This window comes from Pinus tabuliformis, chromosome J (assembly GCF_031772625.1).
Source record: "Pinus tabuliformis cultivar Carrire ecotype Pingquan chromosome J, CPIR1, whole genome shotgun sequence".
NCBI lineage: Eukaryota > Viridiplantae > Streptophyta > Pinopsida > Pinales > Pinaceae > Pinus > Pinus tabuliformis.
Window position 1 is genome coordinate 853,211,412 of NC_142295.1, and position 22,763 is coordinate 853,234,174.

At 41.2% G+C, this 22,763-nt stretch overlaps 1 protein-coding gene across 7 annotated transcripts in view; it reads right to left on the minus strand.

Moving 5' to 3' along the window:
- LOC149229378 (uncharacterized) overlaps positions 1-22,763 on the minus strand; it is a 320,041-nt gene that overhangs the window by 45,888 nt on the left and 251,390 nt on the right. For 6 of the 7 annotated variants that reach the window (XR_016247928.1, XR_016247927.1, XM_089378605.1 and 3 more), the window contains exon 7: positions 19,057-19,311. Coding sequence is in view for 4 of the 7 variants with exons in the window: in XM_089378605.1 (XP_089234731.1) it covers positions 19,059-19,311 (253 nt within the window). In the remaining 3 variants the exon portion in view is untranslated. Of the gene's footprint in view, positions 1-19,056; positions 19,312-22,763 lie in introns of those variants that run through there. The other variant, XR_016247929.1, reaches the window with a different exon arrangement.

Below are 22,763 nucleotides of genomic sequence, written 5' to 3' on the forward strand. Positions count from 1 at the left end.
CAGTTGTGCTAGAGAGGGTTTCGTGACACAGGTTTTCTGAATACCTGTTTCCTGATATAGAGGTATTGTTGTCATATATTTTTCTTTGTTGGGTGAGCTGGTTTAGGCACCCAGTTGTACTAAGATAAACTGCATAATAATATAACCCTCTGAATAGCTACACTAGTTTTCCCGCATTGTGTTTCTCCGAGGACATTGGTCCAAAAATAACAGTGTCACTTGTGTGCTTGTTTTCTTTCAGTTGATGATCTGTAAATGTTGATATTGTACTTGTGTTTATTTTCAGTATTTACATGGTAAATAACTTTTTAAGTAATTAAACAAGTAGGTGAAATAAACTAGATAGTACAGAAACAATTTCTAACTGGTTAGAATTAGAAACTCCAACAGGTCCTCCAGGGGTAAGGGGTGAAGATTGGAGGGTTGAGGGAGAAGGAATAGGCTTATAGACGAGTTTCTCAATCCCTATAATCCTTGGGAAATTTGGATTCCCAAATGGTCTTTGACAAATAATCTTCATTGAGAAATGGGATCACATGGGGCCAAGTGGACCCAGTCCAAGTTTGGGGATGGAATGTAGCAACCAATGATATTCCTATCCTGGACAAGGTGAAGGGAAAGGACCAAACAAGAATATTTACTTCAAAAGGCTGAATTGATCTTGTTGAGGTCTAGACTTGGGGATGCCTAGGCAAAATTCAATCCCAAAGCTAAGCCTCGGGATTCCCGAAGATTCCACCATTAGAATTGCCTCAAATTTGGAGGAGAGGGAGGGGACCCACCAGCACAATAGCCTGTAGGACATTGAAATTTTTCCTCTGGTTAATTCTTGAGAAATTGATGCTCTAGGTGACCTTTGAGGGCTAGACCTGGGAAAAAGTGATAAAAGGTGAAAAAGGTGAAGGGGATGACCACCCTTTTTTAGGGATCAGTGCCTAATTCACTTGGGGATATGGAGTCAAGGATGATGATGAGTAAGAACTTGGTTTCTTGATCAAGGAGGCCCAGAAAGTCAGCTTCATCCAATGTTGAGAGAAAGAAAAGAAAAGTGACCTTCAAGCATTTATACTTCAAAGCAAACGATGCAAGCTTATTGAGACAAATAATCTCTAGGACATTTCATTCATATAACATTGGCCCATACATTAAATTAGCTAAAACATGCTCAATTCCACATTTCAATCATGCAACAACTAGCCCTAGTTTTAGCAGTATGCAGCAACAAGAATAATAACATCAAAATTTACTTACAATGTTATAGAGTATATCCAACCAGCATTTCATTTACAAGACAAAGCTCCAAGACAAGATAAATAGCCCAAATCCATACGTGAAAATTCATCCATCTCCAAAAATATCCACCAAGGAAAAATGTGAAGTTCTCTATATTAAAGAGATCCCAAATCCAGTGGTGATCCAAAAGAATGTATCTAACATCAATATATAGCCTCCTAAGGAGTTCAAATTAGCCTATGGGCCAACATTAGACCCTAATGATAAAATAATGTGCAAATAAAACCCTTATTGGTGACAAGCCCACCAAACTAGCTCACAAGTGTAAAAATAAGCCTCACAAGGGGCTAAATAATAATATGTACATGTCGTGGGGCCCTTAAAGGGGATAATATGTCCAAGGTGGTTTCATCACTTGAAAGGGATAGTATGTCCAAGGTGGTTTCAAGCCTTAAAGGGGATAGTATGTCCAAGGTGGTTTCAAGCCTTAAAGGGGATAGTATGTCCAAGGCACATCCCTCTAATAAGGGTGGCAAGTGATAAATAAGTGGAATAGAGTAGGGAATGAGAGGGGCAATCTTGGGCCACATATTGGGGCATAGGGATAGTAGCTAGATAAGGGGAAGCCCACACCTGGGTATGTAATGTATACGAGGGAGCAATCGTGGTACATGAGGTGCCCCGACCTTGATTTTTCCACCCTTCTCTATATGTCTTTTGTCTTCTATGAATTTTTTTTTAATTAACTACTCGGGCTCAGAGGACAAGAGCATGATGTGTAAGATATAACAGTGATTACCCCTTTCAAGGTAGCGTGGTTCATTGCCCTCCAGGGGTTGGGACAATCACGGGTTCCTGAATTATAAAGGAGGTTCATCTATGCCTATGGAACCAGGGTGATGGCCATGGATTGGGGTAGAGCTCATGCATTGGCTTTTGCCCATGAGCTGATTATTTTGTGGCGACCATCTTTTACATTTTGTGGTACAATTTCGTGTTAAATGTGGCCAATTATGATTTTCTTTTTCTTTTAGCTGCTTTAACCTCTGGGGCATCATTCTAGGCTTGACACAATGTGGGTTGGGGGGGGGGGGGGGGGAGCAAATGTGTTAAAATTGGCAACTAGGGCAAAAATTCATGTGGGTCATCTTATTCATGGCTGATAATATTTTTATTAGATTCCTCTCGTCGAGAGGTGTAGGGTTGATATAAAGATCATCTGATTCCGATAAGTATTCATGGAGATATGAATTCATTTTGATTATGGAATTATTATCAAGCCGACCTACAACTCATGTAGGCTCAGAAGCCCAACAGTCACATCTATTCAAACACCAACATTGTGTATAAATACAGGAAGACTTTTCCTCATTTGGACTCACTCATCTCATCACATCTCTCTCTCTCTATTGCGCTAAAAAGAGTCTCTTCTCTACTGCGCAGAAAAGGGTCTCTCCCTCACACATGTGAAGCCGGAAGTTGCTGAAACTGAAGCTGCAATTGCAGAAGTAAAGATTGACCTGTGTGCACTAGAAGATCTCCTCATTTGAACTGCGTTGTAGGTTCATTTGAACCTCCTCTAAAAGCCGCAACTTTTGGTGGTGGAATCAAATCAATCCGACAGACAGTTTGCAAGATATCGACTGCCCTAGTTTGAAGCCGGAAGCTACCGAAACTGAAGTTGCAAATGCAGAAGTAAAGTTTGACCTGCGTGGACTAGAAGATCTTCTCATCTAAACTGCGTTGTAGGTTCATCTGAACCTCCTCTGAAAGCCGCAACTTTTGGTGGTGGAATCAAGTCGATCCGACGGTCGGTTTGTGAGATATCGTCTGCCCTAGTTTGATGATGAAGCCGCTAATGCTGATGCTGCTGATCTAGGGTTTGCTATTGCTGATATAAATCAGATTTATTGTACTATTTCTCTCTGCTGAATTATTGAAGATAAAAGAAGATTTGATCAAAGGGTTTCCCCACACATTGTGGGGTTTGTCCCTGGCTAGCCGCCACATCTTGTGTCTCTTGTCTTGGCTTGTTTTCTATCGACCATTTAATGTTCTATCTGAACTTTACTTTATGTACATGTGATTGCTAATCTGTGGAATATAATAAGAAAAAGAAGTAAACTGTTATAAGCATAGAACATACCATAACTTAACATGGTATCAGAGTTGAGGTGAAGACAAAGCCCGAGCAAGAGCAAGGGCAATCACCGAAGAGAATATTGGCAAGGCTATCCTAAAAGAACAATGGGGTCCTCAACACTCTTTCCTGCTGAAGACAAGCTCCGTGAGAAAGCTGACTATCACGGATGGAAGATGTCTATCGATCTAACCCTTGAAGATCAAGGAGTGTTGGATCATGTGAGAGGCAATATTGTTGAGCCTCCATCAAATGCACCTCATGCTGCCAGGAACAAATGGAAGAACGGAGAAATTAAAGCAAAGAAGATCATCTGGGACTCTATCGACAAGCACTTGGTGGCCTACATCTCTGACCTGAACACCTCTAAGGAAATCTACGATAGACTGGTGAGTTTATTAACTTTATTTAAAGTTAATGATGCAAATCAAGTTTTGTTTCTTAGAAATAAGTTGAGGGAAATCAAGAAGGGTAAAGATGAGAGTATGCAAGCATACTTCTTAAGAATCACCGAGATCAAGAACGATCTCCTATCTATTGGGGAGACTATTACTGATAGGGAAATGGCACTCACGACTCTTGGACGATTACCATCCGAATGGTACATGTTCAGGACTACTCTTCTGAACAATCATGTAATTCCTGGTTTCAAGGAATTAATGGCTAGATGCATTCTAGAAGAAGCAAGGGTAGAAGAGCAAGAAATGACCTTGCCTAAAGGTCCTCCTGCTGCCTTTTCTTCTCATGCTAAGAAAAGAAATAAATCATTCCGGATCAAAATCGAAAAGAAAGGTTGGACCTAAGGGTGGAAGAAAAGGACGATGTTACATTTGCAATAAAGCAGGTCACTATGCAAGGGAATGCCCTAATAGAAAGGACTCTCACTGTGACGATGATCAAAACCCCTCTCATGATAATCGAAGGGATGGAAAATTCAATAGCAAAGGTAAAAGGAATGTTGGAAATCAAGGAAGAGGACAACCATTCAAGAAGGCTAGAATTTCCAGGATGTATTAAATGCACTTGACCTCCGAAAGAACCTAGTGTCCATCTCGGCAATGGAAGACAAAGGCTACAAGGTAACCTTCAACGATGGCAAGGTACGTGTATCGAAAAATAATGTTAATGACGCCTTTACTCTTGGGTTTCATGTTGATTCATTATATCAGGTCGATGAAAGTCAGGTAGGTGTCATGTCTTATGACACATATCTTTAGTCCGAACTTTGGCATCGGAAGTTTGCCCACCTTCATTATAAAGTTCTACTCGGTGTAAGACAAATGGTGACAGGGATGCCCGAATTCCGAGTAGAAAAAGAAGGTGTATGTTCAGGATGTGTTGAAGGAAAGCTCAAAAGGGGACCATTCCCCTTAGGCCTAAGAAAGGCCTTCGATATATTGCAGTTGGTTCACTCAGACATACCTGAGGTTGGCATTAAGAGGGAGACTACTACACCGCATACTCCAGAGCAGAAGGGTGTGGCACCGTACGATTGTGGAAGCTGTCTCTATGGGTAGATGATGTAACAATGCATGATGTGGAAGAACCGATGGATCCTATTTATCCACCTGAGCCTTCCTCTTCCAGGAAGAGGCCTTCATGGCTTAGGGGGATACTTGATGATGCTGAAAGACATGCTGCACCCCGAGGAACCTTCCGTGAAAGTAAGAAACCCAAAAGGTATCAGGGATACCTGACCAGTATGAGCACAATCATACAAAATGAGCCTTCATCATTCTCAGATGCCGTCAAGCATCAAGTATGGAAGGATGCTATGACCAAAGAATATGAGTCTATTATGGAGAATGATGTCTGGGAAGTAGTTCCCAAACCCCAGGACAAGATAGTTGTCACTTCTAAATGGCTTTACAAGATAAAGCATGCAGCATATGGAAGTACGGAAAAGTATAAGGCACGTTTTGTTGCTCGTGGCTTCTCCCAGAAGGAAGGTATAGACTATGATGTGATATTTGCACCTGTTGCCAGATATACGACCATCCGCTCGATCATAGCCCTTGCGGCTTCACAAGGATGGAACCTACATCAGATGGATGTCAAGACCACGTTCTTGCATGGTTTGATCAAAGAAGAGGTCTACGTGGAGCAACCCGAAGGATTTGAGATTTATGATCGAAAATCTCATGTATGCAGGTTGAGGAAGGCTCTCTATGGGCTGAAGCAAGCACCCCGAGCATGGTATGAGAGGATCGATAGCTACTTGATGAAGCTGGGATTCACTAGGAGTGAAGTCGATCCTAACCTTTACTTTAAGGTTGAAGATGACAAGCCTCTCATACTAGTGTTGCATGTGGATGATCTCTTTCTAATAGGTGCAGACCCTCTCATTCTCAAATGTAAGAGGGAGTTGGCTTCTGAATTTGAAATGAAGGACCTAGGACTGATGCACTATTTCCTAGGACTTGAAGTGTGGCAGAAGCCAGGGGAAACTTTCATATTTCAAGGAAATTATGTGGTGAAGATATTGGAAAGATTCGGTATGGTGGATTGCAAGCCTATGACTACCTCGAGGATCTTAACTTTCAGAAGTTATATGGTAGTGATGTCGGACCAGATTTTGGAAATGCCTCGGAGTTTCATAAACTCATTTGTGTTAATGTTCTTGGTGAACCTCTGTCTGATCATATGTTTTGCAGTTAGCATTGTGAGCTCATATTTGGTTGAGCCTCACTAGATTGGTGTCAAGAATCTTCTGAGATGTCTTCAGGACACAATCTCTCATGGATTGAGATACACTGTCGGAAATATGAAACTGCATGATTATTCGAATGCTGATTAGGCAGGTAGTGTGAAGGATCACTGGAGCACTTTTTAGTGTTGTTTCTCTTTGGATTCTGCTTCAATATAATGGATGAGCAGGAAGCAAAAGTTAGTTGCCATAAGCACCACTGAGACCGGATACATATCTACGAGTATGATCTCGTATGAAGCTGCCTGGTTGGGGAAGATCTTCAGTGAGCTATTTGAACACATACCATTGTGATTCTTTGTAACAACCAGAGGTGGGATTCGATTATTGAGCAATCCTGTATTCGTCGATTGCTCTAGTAGATAGACATCATCTGGGATATGGTAAGTCGATGAGCAAGGAGGCTCCATCGCATTAAGATGATGTACAAGTCGATACACCTTGTCAAAGCCCTGAGGAAAGATCTAATCTGTGATTTTCCCAAACGACTTGGAGTCGTCAAGAAACCCTTGTACAAGGGTCCTGCATGTTGCATACATTGAGCTCTGGGAGTTCTGAGGGCTTGCGGTTCTTACTGGAGCAACATACGACCACAGGGTGACTCACCCTCCCCTGGTGGTGCGCACTGGAACAAGATGATTTGCTTTCTTGTGGGACAGGATGATTCGCTCTCTTGTGGAACAGGATGATTCACTCTCCTGTGTAGCAGGATGATTAGTTCTCCTGTGAGGCTTGGATTGATGTGTTCTCCATGGCGATTGTAGCAGGATTGATGTGTTCTCCTGTGAGGCCTGGATTGGTGTGTTTTCCATGGCGATTGTATATGTATGCGTTTGAGTGTAGGTAAGTGTTGTCAGCTTGCCCGAGTTCATGAGGAAAGAAACGTTGTTGTTTGGGTATCATTTGGGAAGGCAGAGTGCTATAGCTAGCTGTTGTGCTAGGTTGCAAGCTAGAGCACACAACTGAGGTTGTGTCAAGGACTGTCAAGGGTGGACAGCACCTTCAAAGGGTAGCGTGGCATGAGGGAAAGCTCTTCAAGATAAACTGCAGTCCTAAAAGGACTTATCTCCTGACTGTGTGGTAGCCCTAACCTGAACAAAGTCATAACAACAATGGGCAGCAATACATATGATCAATATTGCTAGACATAGGTGTTGCAATGGGACAGCATGGCAATGATGAGGTATTATAGCATGCATGGTAAAACATAATGTAACAAGGGTGCAACATGATGTGATGCATAGTACAACACTATGTATGATGCAGCTACATGACTAGATCAGTGATGAGTGCAACATTGGGTGCAAATCCGTGATGAGAGCAGTCCAGTGATTGAGAAGCACAATAACAGGAGAGCAACATGAAGTGCATGGCATGGTCATTAGGTCCAGCACTGTGATGATGAGTGCAGCATGGTGCAACACAGTGAGGTGCAACATATGGACGAGATGTAGCACAATAATAGGTGAAGGAGTCACCTTGGAGAATCAGTTGAAGCAGCATGTCTTCAACTAATCTCATGTAGAGATGATCGATTCTCTTCTCTAGAAAGTCGAAGTTTTGACTTCTGTTGTAAATGTACTATCTCTCTCTCTCTCTCTCTACTGAACTATTGAAGAACATTTAAGAAGAATTGATCAAGGGTTTCCCCACATTAGAATTTGTCCCTGGCTAGCGCCACATCTTGTGTCCTCTTGTCTTGGCTTATCTTCTGCTATTTATGTTTATGTTCTATGTGTAGTTTACTTTAATGCTGATGTGATTGCTAATCTGGAAAAGATATTGAGCTAACTGTGAAAATTGAAATAAATTGCTCAAAGCATAGAACATACCTAAAATTAACAAAAATTGACTTATTAAATCATGGGTTTCATGCTTGGGTCAATGATTTTAAGGTCGAAGCCTCCATTAAAGGCTTCAAGGTTTTGTCTTGAGTCAATAGAGTCATTGTCATTATTATTAGACCCTTCTTGGGCTTTTGTATCATGAAAAGACAATTATTTTTGAGTCAAAAGTGTCATTTGTCACCTCCACACCAAGTCGACCCTATCCTCATGAAATTGGCTTAGATTAGGGCTATTCGACCCAGTGGAAAGGCTATATATAGAGACAGCTCGACTCATTTAAAGCACACACTCAACAAGTTCGATCTACAAGAGAAAAAGGAAGTTGCAGGAGAAGGAAGAAGTTGGGAAGCCTAAAATCGAGTTCTTGGGCATCTATCTCCCACACGTTTCTGGACTAAAGTTAGGGCCGAAATTTTGAATTAATTGCAAGTCCGAAATTCTGAAGCTGGAGGTCAAAATTTTGGATTGAAGCTGCATTTGAAGAGCTGACACTTGGAAACTTTGACAAAGATCATCTACTAAAAGGAAGGGTTGACTTGGTGATTAGAGGAGGTTTGTGTCTAGGTCTAAAGGGTCCTAGATTGTCTCATCTTGATTTACTAGTGGAAGAGTTAGAATGGGTTTTCCCCTAGATCGGGGTTTTTCCCTGGCTCAGTGCCTACATCTTGTGTCCCTTGTGATCTTCTTTGTTTGGCATTTGTCTTGAAGAAAGGAACATAATAAATTGAAAGAAGAACTAATAAGAAGAAAAGAGCAATCACAAGAAAATGCCAAAGTCTAAGAGACATTTACCTAAAGAACCTAATCTATATAATGCCCTAGATTTCTCAACAAAAGCTTCATGAAAATATTACATTGTGGAAAAAATGATCTCAACAATTCACAACAATTTGGGAGGGTGAGTGAGCTCTCTATTTATAGATGAGGCTCTCAACATCTCTCCCTACTTTTGCTCCTTAGAATATGTCAAAGATACCTTAAAGAAAGGTTCACTTATCATCCACAAAATCTTGGAGACTAAGTCATTACAATAAATTGATTTTGCATTGCTCCAAACCCTCAAAAAGGAGGTGAAATTCCACTATAAAAGGATCGATTTGCTTTAGGGCGAGGCCAATTTACCCTAAAGCTCCAACTTTTCCTTGAATTTTAATTGAAGTTGCTTGAAGGAAAATTAGAAGGCTTTAGAAGGCCCAATGACTTCCTTTCCTTGCTTAATGTTCCTCTATTTTGACCCTTTTGACCTCCAACGGCTAGGAAAGGTGGATAGCTAAAAATTACCTTAAAAAACTTAGCAATCCTATCTTCCACCTTCAACCATCTTGACTTGGTTTGACTGGGCCATTAGATCCCTCAGATCTATTTGGGAGAAACCCCTTGAGCTGGAGGAGCTATGTCCAAAAGCAAGAGGAGGGTTAGTGAGGTGATAGTGACCCCCTTTGGGGTACACAGTGGATCCTGCACTTGAGCTTTAGAACTTTATCAAGTGTGATACTTTTCTGTAACAAATCTCACAATCAATAACTACATATCTAGTCATGGGGGGAAATATAAATGCACTAATAAATATTTTTGGTGACAACCTACCTGTCACCCTTTTCTTCGAAAATATGATTTTTTGTGCACATTGTTATATTAATAGAGACTTCAGAAACATTTCAAAACAAGTAACAGAACACAAATGGGTATAAGAATTTATGAATTGGGAATATGATTGACAATATTTTTTTCACCAAGTTATCTGGAGTGCCATATGGAAGTAGTATGACAATGTGAGTATGGAATTTTTTTTCTCGATGGATGAGTAAAAATATCCAACATTTGGTCCATGAGGATGAGGAGATTAAAACTATGAAGAATAATGCATGTAAATATGAATGATATTATTTGCAAGCTATCAATGATTGATATATCCATCTTGATCCTCCAAGGGCATAAATATCCAGACTCCCCATCCTGAGCTACTAATGCCTGATATCTATCTGGTTATTTTCACTCCCTCTTATTGTTCCTTGTCGCACCGATGAAGTCCTCTGCATCTCGTAGAATTTCACGAAGTTCCCTGCTCGTTCTTCCTCTGCCAACAGGTGCTTCTGTTAGCTCCTCCTCATCCTGTGATTCTTCCTAACCCGAGGATGAATTCTATTCTTCTGTTGGTTGGAGAGATTTGACCAACAGTTCCTCTTTTGACTGCTCCTCGGAAGGCATTTCTCAAGATTTTCTGAAGGCCCTGTCCTCCATGAATTTCACATCTCGTTGAACTACTACCTTCCTGCTCCCTAGAAGATAGATTCTGTATGCCTTAGCGTTCTCGCTATATCCCACTAGATATCATTTCTTTGCAGTTTGATCCAACTTCTTCCTCTTTTCTTCAGGTATGTGGCAATATGCTAAGCTCCCAAATATCTTGAAATGACTGACTTCAGGCGTCTTCCCTGTGAAGACTTACTTTGGATTAATCTTGCCCAATGCCCGATGAGGAGTTCTATTATGAACATAGACTGTTGTGTTGCATGCTTCTGCCCAAAGGAATTTAGGCATATCCTGATCCTACATCATGGCCCTAGTTGCTTCTCCAATAGTCTTGTTCTTTCTTTCTTCTATTCCATTTTGCTTCGGATTGTAAGGAGTTGTCCACTCTCATCTGATGCCCTCCTTAGCGCAAAAATCAATGAAGTCCTTATCGACATACTCTCCACCATTATCTAAGTGCAAAACTTTTGTTTTCTTTCCAGTCAGATTCTCCACCACAGCCTTGAACTCTTTGAATCGACAGAAAACCTCGTCCTTGGTTTTCAAAATAAAAATCCAAGTTTTCCTTGAGTGGTCATCAATGAGGGTAAGGAAGTACTCGGCACCACTAAGAGCTTTAGTGGACATGGGTTCGCAGATATCTGGGTGTATTAATCCTAGTATACTCTTGGCCCTGCTTTTACTTCTAGGAAACGCTGCTTTGGCATACTTTCCTAGAGCACATTCTCTGAATACATCATCTGGTTCCGTAGTAAGATCCGAAACTCCTGTTACAGTACTCCTGCGAATTCTCAGAGCCCCATGGTGCAAATGTCCCATTCTTCTGTGCCATAGTTCGTTCAAATCCTTGTCTCCATGATTGCCTATTAGTGCCATTGGTGATTCTAGTTGTAGTGTGTACAACCTGTTACTTTTGATCTCGATTTCCACTTTCATTTTCCAATTCGGGTGTTTGACATATACTTTCTCCTTGATGAAGAAAACGTCATAGCCTTTGCTTTGAATTTGCGACATGGAAAGTAAGTTCATCCCCAATCCTGGTACATGCAGCACATTGGTAACACAAACTGCTCTCCCGTTTCTGTTTGAAAAACTATGGTACCCCTCCCTACTGGAGTACATTTTGCTTGTTCCCCATGGTGATTTGAAACTTCATCTTCTCCTCCCGATAATCTGAGAAACATTCCCGGATTTCCGTCATATGCCAAGAGGCCCCACTCTCTATATACCATACCTCTGACGATGCAGAGTTAGTCACACAAGCCACTTCTTATTTCAACCTGGAAGCCAACATAGAGAAATTGAAATCACTTTCTCTTGTGCAATTTTCTGAAAATCTATGGTAGAGGCAAGGAAAATTTTGAGGGCTAATATTCGCCCATGGGCTAATTTTCTATACTTTTTCCAAAAAAAAAAAAATCGCTAATTTCCATTTTTTTGTAAAAATGATTCGCCCAAATTTTATAGAATGAAATTATTTTACCCTAAAAATTGCCAAAAAATTATATATAGATTATATAAAAATATTATAAATTTGAATATTTTTACAAAAATATCTCCAAACATTTTATAGATTTCATATTATGGACTAGTGGGATTCACCAAGGTTTCTAAACTTTAAGATAAATTTCCATCCTAAAAATTTTCCCTGCGTAGAGGCCTCTGCATCATGGTCTCGAATCTTCTCGTCTTTGATTACTTCCTCTAGTACCATCTGAAAATTCTATTACTGCAACAACTGATTTATTTTACCTACTTATTTCCCAATAAGTTATTTATGAAAATCCTTTAGTAAACATTAAGATAAATTTTGTTGCAGATATCACATCATAATACAAAAACAAACACATGCACAAGAATCAACACAAATATTTTGGACAATTAGTCCCTGGAAAAATTCAATGAGGGAAAACTGATGCAGCAAGGGAGGATTTTATTATTCAACAATTCTTCAGTACAACTCGGTGCCAAACTGGCTTACCCTACAGAGAGAAAAAGTCTTCAACACTTCTCCCAATCTCAGCGTCAGCCTGGCTGACCTCTGTGTAGCTCCCAAACCCTCTACGTCAGCACTGGGCCTCTCTGCATCACCCATGCAGGCCCTCCAGTGACTGTGCAATCTGCTGCCTCTGCGTCTGACTGAGAGACTCTATGTCTGCCTCTCCAACCTCTGCGTTGTTCCCCTGGTGTTGTTCCCGACTCTCTGTTCCATACTTGCTACCTCCTGCTACTCTCTAGACCACTAAGTTTGAATTTCTCAGCTAACCCCACTCCAGAAATCGAACCACTAGTCTCCCTCAGTGTGTTCTCCAACCAACCCTCAAGCCTCCTCTTATACTTTTCTCGTTGGTCCATCAACGAACGAGAATAAATCTCTAATCAAGGACTAAGATTATATTTGGATTGATCCATGACTTTTGGAACCTTCTAACCCAGTTTTATATTAATACCCATCAATATTTTATTTTTCCAAAGTTTAGACTTAGAAACTCCATTAACAATATTAATTATTTTAATATTTCAAAAACTGGTTAGAATCTGCCCAAACCATTTCTGGGTCCTGGAGATCTCATGTGCTTTAGCCTCTCCACCAATTTTCATGGCTAAAGCACATCCGATGCTACCCCAAATCAACACAAGTACCCCTCCACCCACTGATTAACTCTCTCCGTCTAGCCATCTGTCTGAGGGTGATAGTTGGTGCTAGGAGTGAGCTCCATCTCGACCAGCCTGAACAGGTCATGCCAAAATCCTCCCATGAATTTGTTGTCCCTGTCGCTCACTATGTTCTTGGGAAGCCCATGCAATCTGAAAATCTCCCAGAAGAACAGTTCTGCAACCTGTGCAGTCGTGTACCTAGTGGGGATGGCAAAAAAGTGGGCAAATTTGGTCAACTTGTCGACCACTACATATATGCAATCCTTCCCCTACACTGTGGGGAGCCCTATGATGAAATCCATTGAAATACTTTCCCATTTCCCCTCAAGGATGGGAAGTAGTTGTAGCAATCCTGCAGGGTGGGCCATTTCAGCCTTATTCCTCTGACAAGCCTCACGCTCACGACATGTTGCAACACGTCCTCCTTGAGGCCCTTCCACATGAATCTCTCTTGGACAACCATATGTCTTTCGAAACACCTGGTGCCCGGATACTGGTGAATCATGTGCTGCTTGGAGTACCCTCTCCCTCAATTGCGAGTTGGGCACTAAGTAAATGTGCCCCTTGTAATAGATGACCTCATCCATCACATGGTAACGCTCATCTGCATGGGTACCCTCCAATACCTCGCATGCCCTCCTGTCTTTGGAGTACTCCACCAACAAATGAGCCTTCCAATCATGGCAGATGCTCATGAGAGATAACCCAGCTGGTCTCCGAGATAGAGCATCGGCCACCACATTGTGCTTTCCCCACACATACTCTATATCGAAGTCGTAGGCCTGCACCTTGCTGACCCATCTCTGTTGCCTGTCATTGAGACCCTGCTGCCCTGTGAAATGTCGAAGATTGTTGTGATCAGTCTTCACTCAGAACCGGTTGCCCACCAAGCACTGCGGAACTTGGCCAATGCAAACATAATGGCCAGCATCTCCTTGTCACATATGGAATATGACAGCTCATGCGATAGGAGATTTTGACTCCCAAAAGGAATGGGATTCCCCTCCTATGACAATACTAGTCCAACTCCTACACCAGATGCATCACACTCCACCATGAATGGCTAAGAAAAATCTAGCAGTGCCAAAACATGGCAACTGCTTATCACCTCCTTGAGGCAATCAAAGGCAACCTGTGCTCCATCAGTCCATGCGAAGGCCCCCTTCTTGGTCAAGTTGGTCAAGGATGCTGCCAGCTATGAGAACCCCTTGACAAAAGTTCTGTAGTAGGTGCAAATACCTAAGAAACCTCTTAGCATAGTCACATCTCAAGGTACTGGCCAATCCCGGATGGCCTAAATGTTCTCCTTGTGGACCTTCACCCCATCAGTGCCAATGATATGCCCTAGGTAGAGCATCTTTGTCAACCCAAACTCGCACTTGGAGAGCTTGGCATAAAACTGCTGCTCCTCCAAAATGCACAATACCCCAAAGTGTTGGAGGTGCTCTTCCCATGTCCGGCTGTAAATTAGAATATCATCGAAGAAAACTAGCATGAACCTCCTCAGCTGTCCCCAGAAGACAATGTTGATGCATGACTGGAATGTGGCCACAGTGTTGGTCAGCCCAAATGGCATGACCAAAAACTCAAAGTGCCCATAGTGGCACCGAAAAGTTGTCTTAGCGATATCCTGATCCCTCAGCCTGATCTGGTGGTACCCTGAACGCAGATTAATCTTAGAGAAGTACTTGGCTCCTCTAAGCTCATTCATTAGCTCATCAATGCGGGGAATGGGGTACCAGTTCTTTAGTGTCTTCTGGTTGAAGGCCCGGTAGTCAATGCACATCCGAAGGATCTCATCCTTCTTCTTCACCAGCACCACTGAAGAAGTGAAAGGATTGGAACTTGGCCTAATATGGCCCAATGCTAGTAGCTCCTAGATAGCCTTCTTGATCTCGTCCTTATAGGCTTTGGGATGCTTGTAAGGAGTGGTGATCAATGCCTACACATCCAACTCCAACTCAATAGTGTGCTCAAACCCTCTATTTGGTGGCTGCCCTAGTGGAACCCAAACACTACTACGTATCTATCCAGCAAGGCCTGTATGTCTCCGGGTGGTGGCTGAGCCCGTCCTCCAGCCTCTGAGAACCTCAACTGAACTGCCCATGCAATGTCCCCATGTTGTAAATCTGCCTCCATCTTGTGGGCCGAAACTATTTGAGGTGGATAAGACTGCATGCCTCTCAAGACTACCAATTTGTCATCTAGCCCAATAAACTCCATCTCCGACTTCCTCCAATCTATCGTGACTCGCCCAAGGGAATACAACCACTGGACACCCATCACCACGTTGGTGTCTGGCACATCGACCACAAAGAAATGGTCCATCATCGAGTAGTTCCCCATAACTACTGTCAAGGAGGGCACATATCTAGTGCATTGTATGGTACGGTCACCTGGTACTAGGACTGAGAAGCCCTTGAACTTTGTTGTGGTGAGGCCCCTCCTCTGGACCAACTGGGCATCTATGAAATTGTGGGTAGCCCCACTGTCCACTAGCACTAACACCCTCTGTCCCTGTACAATGCCTCTGATCCTTAGTGTCAAAAATTTGGGAATCCTGCATAAGGAAGAGAGAATTGCCCCGATAGATGCCCCACCCTGTGGAGGTGGTGGTGGTGGCCCTTTGTCTGTCGGACTCTCGCCATCTACCCCACTGCAATCCTGCTCCACCTCGTCCTCCTGGTCACTATCAGAAAAAACCTCAATGTAGTGTGCTCTCCTAGCAGTGCATCGATGGCTTGGTGCCCAGGGCTCTCTTCATGTGAAGCACAGCTTCCTCCTCCAAAGGTCCTTCCGTGTCTCCTCATCTAACTGCCCCCTCCCCTGTGTGGTCCTCTGAGGTGGAGGTCTAGTCTCATGCCCCTTTTGTGGGAAAGGGGTCCGTGCAGGAAATGGTGCTCTAGTCTTGGGGATGGCCCCCTGCAGATCTCTGGCACACAAGATTGCTTCCTGCAGCGTGGAGGGTCTACGTGACTTCACCAGTCCACGCAGGGGCTCAAGCAAGCCCTCAATGAAGGTATACACCCTCCTTGCCTCGGATAGATCCGAGACCATCACTGACACCCACAGAAAATCTGAGAAGTACTGCTCTGGGTTCCCTATTTGGCGCAATTGGGTCATCTCTCTAAAATAAGCCTCCGGATCCCTTTGATCAAATCGCTCCACCACCCTCCTAGTGAATTCTCCATAAGAAACTATGTGGGCATGCCCTAGGGTGGTCAAGCCATGAAACCGCCAATCATGGGCTTCCCCCTCCATGAGCAGTGTGGCCATCTCAGTGGCTTCTTGCTCTATCATCCGGTTGAGTTAGAAGTAGGTGTCCATCTTCTCAACCCAAGCCCTGGTCATGCACTTGTCAATGCCATCGAAAGTAGGGAAGTACATCCTCCATATGGTTCTCTACAGCTCGTAGTTCTAGGTCCCTGGTCCTCCATACCCCTTGTCCTTCTCACTCTGCTTGAGCTTGTAGTAATCTTTAAAGGAGAGGGCTTCTTTAAAGTCTTCATCCATAGATTTCCACTCTCTGAAGTAATCTCCCATCTGAGGGGGGTCTTCCTCCCTTGCAGGCTCGATTTGTGCCACTGGCACGAAGGAAGGTAGTGTAGCACGAGTTGGCACACTGACAGAAGGGCATTGCGATGCTAGTGAGGGGTGATCGAATGGCTGAGAGGCCCCAGAAATTTCCCTACACAAAAACCCTCTAAGCATGATCCTCTCTTTGTTCTGTGACTTGATCTCTTCCAGGTTGTCTTTTTGTCCCTTGGCCAAGTCAGTCAAGGCCCTTAGAGGGCTGTCGAAAGCCATCTCTTCTCTGCTCTTGGGTTCTACCATTTCCTCCTCTTCTACTACTGCTTTCCCCTTGTCCTTCGTATCTGGAGTAATCTCTAACTCCCTTTCTCTGCTCCTGTACCTTTGTCTCTGGTAGGTGATGTTCTGCTAGTCCCCTTCTCTCATAAGAGACAATCCCCACAACTGAGCCAAGAACTAGGCTCTAATACCACTGTAATGATCCTAAATAGGAATACAAGTGATAAGAGCAAATATTTTATGTAGCAAATTACAAAAACGAAATATTCATCAAGCACCCATAGAAAAACTGCAAATGGAGAACTTCTGAGCCATTTTATTTAATTCTGGCAAGCCAAATACAATAGATGATGGAATGGTGCACCTGAGCTTGTCTCAATGGACAAGAAAGACCAAACCCATGTAGGAAAATGGTTGAGTTGAAGGCTTCCCAACGGCTGCACCAATCTGCACTGCGTTGCGCAGAAAACAGTGGCTCTACTGAAGTTCGAATGGCTGGAAAGTGCACTAAAACTGCCCAGAATTTTTTTTGCTTATAACCCCAGACTCTTTGTCCAAAACCCAGCAAAACCCAGAAGGGATTTTAGCTAGTTTGGACTTCTGATTTTCAACCCCCTTGGAGCCTCAACTTAGTTGTAGCGGCAAAACTTGGCCTGCGGGAAACTGCCAGTAAATCCACCCGAAAACTCCTCCAAAACGTTGAGTTCACCCCTACTATCCAATCCCTAACTTCCTGAATGAGCTCTTGGCACAAATCAGCGGCTCCCAAGCACCAAGAAAATCTGTTGAATGGCCTCTTCGTTGTCCCTCAGCCCAGCAGTTTGAATTGTTGGAATGCTGGCTCACCTGGCTGTAAAACCCAGTGAAAATGTTGGTCTAGTGCTGCTACCTCAGCTCCTTGACTCCCCGACAAGTAATATTATCTCTGTTGGCCTTAATCTCCCTCTGCATGTTTCCTAGCTCTCCCTCTGCATGTTTCCTAGCTGCCCAGAAATATGCACTCCTTGTTCTGCGCTGGCTGCTGGTGTATGTCACTGCCTCGGAACTCCTGAAAACTCTTGTGGAACAGCCTCCCTAGGGCGGGCACAGAAGGTCCTCCGAAGTAGAGGTTGAATCTACTGCTTGAGAGGTTCGTGGCTAAACAGCCTGTAGACTTGCTAAACAGCAGAGTGAACAGATGTGTAGTTGTTTGCAAATGTCAAAGATCAAACCAAAATGAAAGCTGATCTCTCCTTATAACTCCTTGGGCCACCTTAGCCTCATGTGGGCCCCTCCATCCACCCATTCGATTTTCCCTCCAAGCATATCGAATGGCTAATTCGAACTCCCATGTGGGTGGCCCCCACATTCCACTAGCTGCTAAATAAAGTCGATTTGGCCCCTAAGTCCCTAAGTCAAAAGTGTGGGGTCCCCTTCCTTAGTCAAAAATGTACAAAATTGTGTAGCAGCACCCTGTTACTAATGTGTTTGATAAGAGACATGACAAAATAACCAATGATAGAACATTGCTTTAGAGAATAGATAAATATCTAAAAGTCAGAAAATTAATCTCTATCACAATAAGGATTATGAATGATGTCTTAAACACATATTTTGATATCTAGGTGTCCATATATTGCTTGAACGAACCAGGAACATCCAATTTCGAGATTTTAAACAGACGTCTTATCAACATATTTAAATCTCTCTGTACAAATACCCCAAACTCAAAGAAAGCAATGCCACACAGGAGTCCTCTGTTATCTTACAAGCCAAATAATCAATACAAATAAATCCAAGGGTTTCCTGGAGAACCATTCCAGACTCGTATAGCATACTGATCATAACAGAAAGAATGAAATGGTATAATAGAAGAAAGAAGCTAATAGGGTATTTGATCATATTGACTGGATGTACCACATTTTAGACAAGGCAAGTTTCAAGAGTTTTTACAATGACATTTCAGAACATACATATAAAGTAATTGGACAAATCAAAGAGAGTAGCTCAATTTGATAGATTTGTTTAAGGAGAGGAAGAGTATAAGAGCAACTAATCACTCTGCGAAACAGCAGGAAGAAAACCAAGAGAAAGAAGATAACTGTGAGACACTGATTCACTACTAAGATTAGTATTCTTTGTTGAGGTGTAACTGTTTTGTTATTCTTATAAAATCATATATTGTAGGTTTTACTGGAGGTTATATATAAAACACAATCTTGGAGGCTCTCCAAAAACATGCCTGCAACTGTAAATACCTATTGCTTCTATCTAGCTAAACATCAGAATTTAAAATTTTCTAACCTCGAACAGTCCAAATGAAAATTTCTGGAAAACATTTAAAACAAAATAAAATAAAGTAAAAATAAAAAACTTTCACTTTCATGCATGAACCTTTATGACGTCAAAACAACACAAAATGTATTTACCATTAAAGAGAGTAGCATAGGAATCCCTCTGGAATATCTTTTGGCATTGGAACCGCTGTAACATATCTATGAGGACACATCTTGCGGATAAAGAGTCCGCAATCTGATGAAGATTCCTTTCCATCTTTAATTGCTCTCTTATAGCCAACAGTAAAATTTATAACATGGTGTTTGGCCAGCCTGTTTGTGATTAACAATCTGTCCAAATCTTGGGAGTCACTTCTTAGATCTGACATGTAAGATGAAGCATTCAACCTAAACAAAAAAGAGAAAATTCAGTCAAATAACAGAGTAAAGTTTGTTAGACCTATTAACACAGAAGACAACTACCTTGGACCAGAACATATTTTGTATCTTTGATGTCCTTTGCAAAACAATAACAAAAAGACAACAGGGCGGTAATGATATGGCTGAAGGAGAATGCAGGATAATTAAAATGTTTGTTGACTTTGTCTTTTCAATTATGTTTTCATGTTCAACACTATGTGCTGGCCTATCATTTTGTCAAAAAATTAGACCATGTATGAATAAACTAGCCTAGATCCATCTTAACTCCAGATATATCAAGCACGGGGGGATCAAATCTTTTGAGGTGTAAACCTCCTTTAAAGTGAAAAACTTGAGAAAATGTTTGCACCGCAATGTTGAGAAATCTAGGGCAGCTTAGTTAGGGCTTATTTAATTTGATTTCTCTTAACTTTGATAGTTGCTTGTAACATTCTTACTAGATTCTTCTTCTTGTTGTTATTATTATGTTCTTGATCATCAAACAGCTACCAAAACATGTAGATCATTAAATACAAATGAACACCAGATGTAAGCATTCAGCCTGGGAAAACCTTTACAAAGGTGATAACCCAGTCAAACTCTTCCACTAGTAGATTCAAAGCAAACTGAGAAAACTAGGACCTAGGACCAAGACAAGTAACCTCCTTTGTAATGACCCACTTATAATTACAAATAGAATGTGAATATTAGCATGCATACGGGACATCCATATGATAGTTATGGATATGCATGAACCACATGTATTGCACTAGTATACGTACTAGCTAATGTTGGAAAATGTTTAAGTTTAGGTTAATGAATCGTTTATCGAAGTAAATTCCTAACTCACCAAAATTATAATGAATATATTGAATGGGGTCCTTGACATATGTATGATAATCCTTAATCAAAAGAAAATATAAAATATAATGAATTATGAAGTAAATTCATTTAATTCAAAATTTAATTTATTTAGAAATAAATTATTTAAGATAATCCTTAACCAAAAGAAAATATGAAGTATAATGAATTATGAAGTAAATTCATTTAATTTACAATTTAATTTATTTAGAAATAAATTATTTAAGATAATCCTTAATCAAAAGAAATATGAAATATAATGAATTATGAAGTAAATTCAATTAATTTACAATTTAATTTATTTAGAAATAAACTATTTAAATTCTAAATAAGGTAATTTAATTAAAATTATAAATTAATATAATTAAAAATTTTAACTAAACAAAACAAGGTTAACCCTAACTAAATTAAATGAATAGATTCAACCTACGCATGATATAATTATGAAGGTAACCAACTCTAAAAAGAAAGGAGAACGCTAGAAGGTAAGAAACCAACAACCGAAGAATTGAGAGTCGGTGGATTTTATGCATATAAGGGAGTTGGGGGGTGACACTAAAGGGACACGATTTTTCTTCTGACTATGGGAGTTGGAGAGAATATTGTGAAACTGAGAAATAAGTTGGAGATTTGGAAAATTTGAACCTCTATTCTTGGAGTTTTGGGCACGGGGGTAGAGGACCTTAATTTCAAAGTCCTCTGGATCTGGGTACTGAAGAGGTTGAACCCAGATTGGCAGGGTGGATTTGGTCAGTTTGCTAACAGGATCAGATTAGGAGCAACAACAGCCAGAATTATCCAAACAAAATATCTAAGTACTTATATGTAAATTTTGATCTCAATTCAATTTCTAATTTAATTCTAAAATTTAGAGTACAGATCTTCGATCTCTAGCTAATTTGTTAAATTGGGTCTCAGATCTGGTATTAGAGCCAAGTTTTGCTAACTCTCGGGCCTTATAGGCTCTACACATGGTATATACAGTGCCTGTTTCAACTGTGTCATATACATATTACCCATACTCTGTTATTTGTCCTGTGCCAATGTTTTGAATTAGTTTTGATTTGCGTAATAAATTAATCTAAACTTTATGAATGGTATTTGTGGGTGTCCATATGAATATAAACTGGTATGCCTTGTTTTTTTTACAATTGTAACCTTGTTTTTTTTATAACTGTAACCTTGTTTTTTCTTAATCTACGCTACCGGAATTTCTTTGAATCCTTGCAGTTGTTTTATAGTTGGCCTAAAATCGAAGTCTAAGTATAAATTGGTCGTCAGAGTAGAACTATAAATATTGTTGTCTGTAGGAATCGAACCCACAAGACTCAGTGATCCTCACTCTCTTTGTCACTCTTTGTTGTACTTTCCTTCTTGATTCAAAAGAAACCCCGTGAAAATCCTCTCTGTAAAACCCCCTTATAAGCTTCATTCTATCATCTGTACCATCTATGTTGCCAATGGAAATATAATGAAACTGTTGGCTGATCATGTCACATCGTGGCATCTTGCCAGAATCCAAGCTATAAAGTATAACAACTTCTTTCTTGCCCAAGGCAGCAGCCCAAGAAGATATATTCTTGGTGAACTTTATCATCATCCCCTTCATAATCAGAGCTCTTTGCTGAATGATACTAAAGTTATTCTCCAAATCCTCAAAAACTTCTAGAGTCACCGCTAGATCTCCTTGGGGTTCAGGTTGTTGAAGGAAATGTAACTAGGTTCGGTCTTCATAAATGTACTTTTGATATTTGTATTTATTCAAGAAAAGAAATATTATTTTTATAATATATGTCAATGAGTTTCTTGCTCATTGAAATAGGTCTAGCAGACTAGCACATATTAGAGTGCTATAGGTGAGTCAAAGAGTCAAAAGAATTATGTTGAAGAAACATTAAGGGCATGTTACTATAGGTATACTTATATATTAGAGTCAAAGAAGACACCTCCAAGCAAAGCAAGTCTCCTCCAAGCATGTGGCACCATAAAAAGAAGCCATCTGAAGCAAAAAAGTCAAGTCGGCCTAAAATCAGCAAGTCGGCCTTCAAGTCGGCTTAAAGGAGGGACAATCCTTTATATATAGAGGTTGTCAACTCCCTCATAACATCATAACTCATCTCTGAAATCTGCAAAGTAAAGGAAGCCGAGAAAAGGGAGAACGAAAGATGAAGAAGGGGTCTCCAAGTGCAATGAAGAAGGGTACACAACCGAGCTTAAGAGGACTGTTTCTAGGGAAGGCTGCAGTCACACATACGAGGAAAAGGAAGGTTGCTTACAGTCATAATAGCATAAACTCACAGTTAACATATCTCACTATTTGGGCTAGTAAACTAGGCCTATAAGGCCTCCTACTCAAGCGAAGAAGAAGGGCACTCAAGCGAAGGAGAAAAGAGTCCATATCATCTAGTAAACCTCCCACATGTCCGAGAATTTAGGGCTACAGGATAGTCATATCAAGTCTGCACATACACTTTGAAGAAGGAGCTCATTTGGTCAAGAAGAAGGAAGGGATCATCAAAAGGAAAGGATCTCATCAAATGTATCTCTTCTAGAGCAAGTGTAACAAGGTCTATCAACAT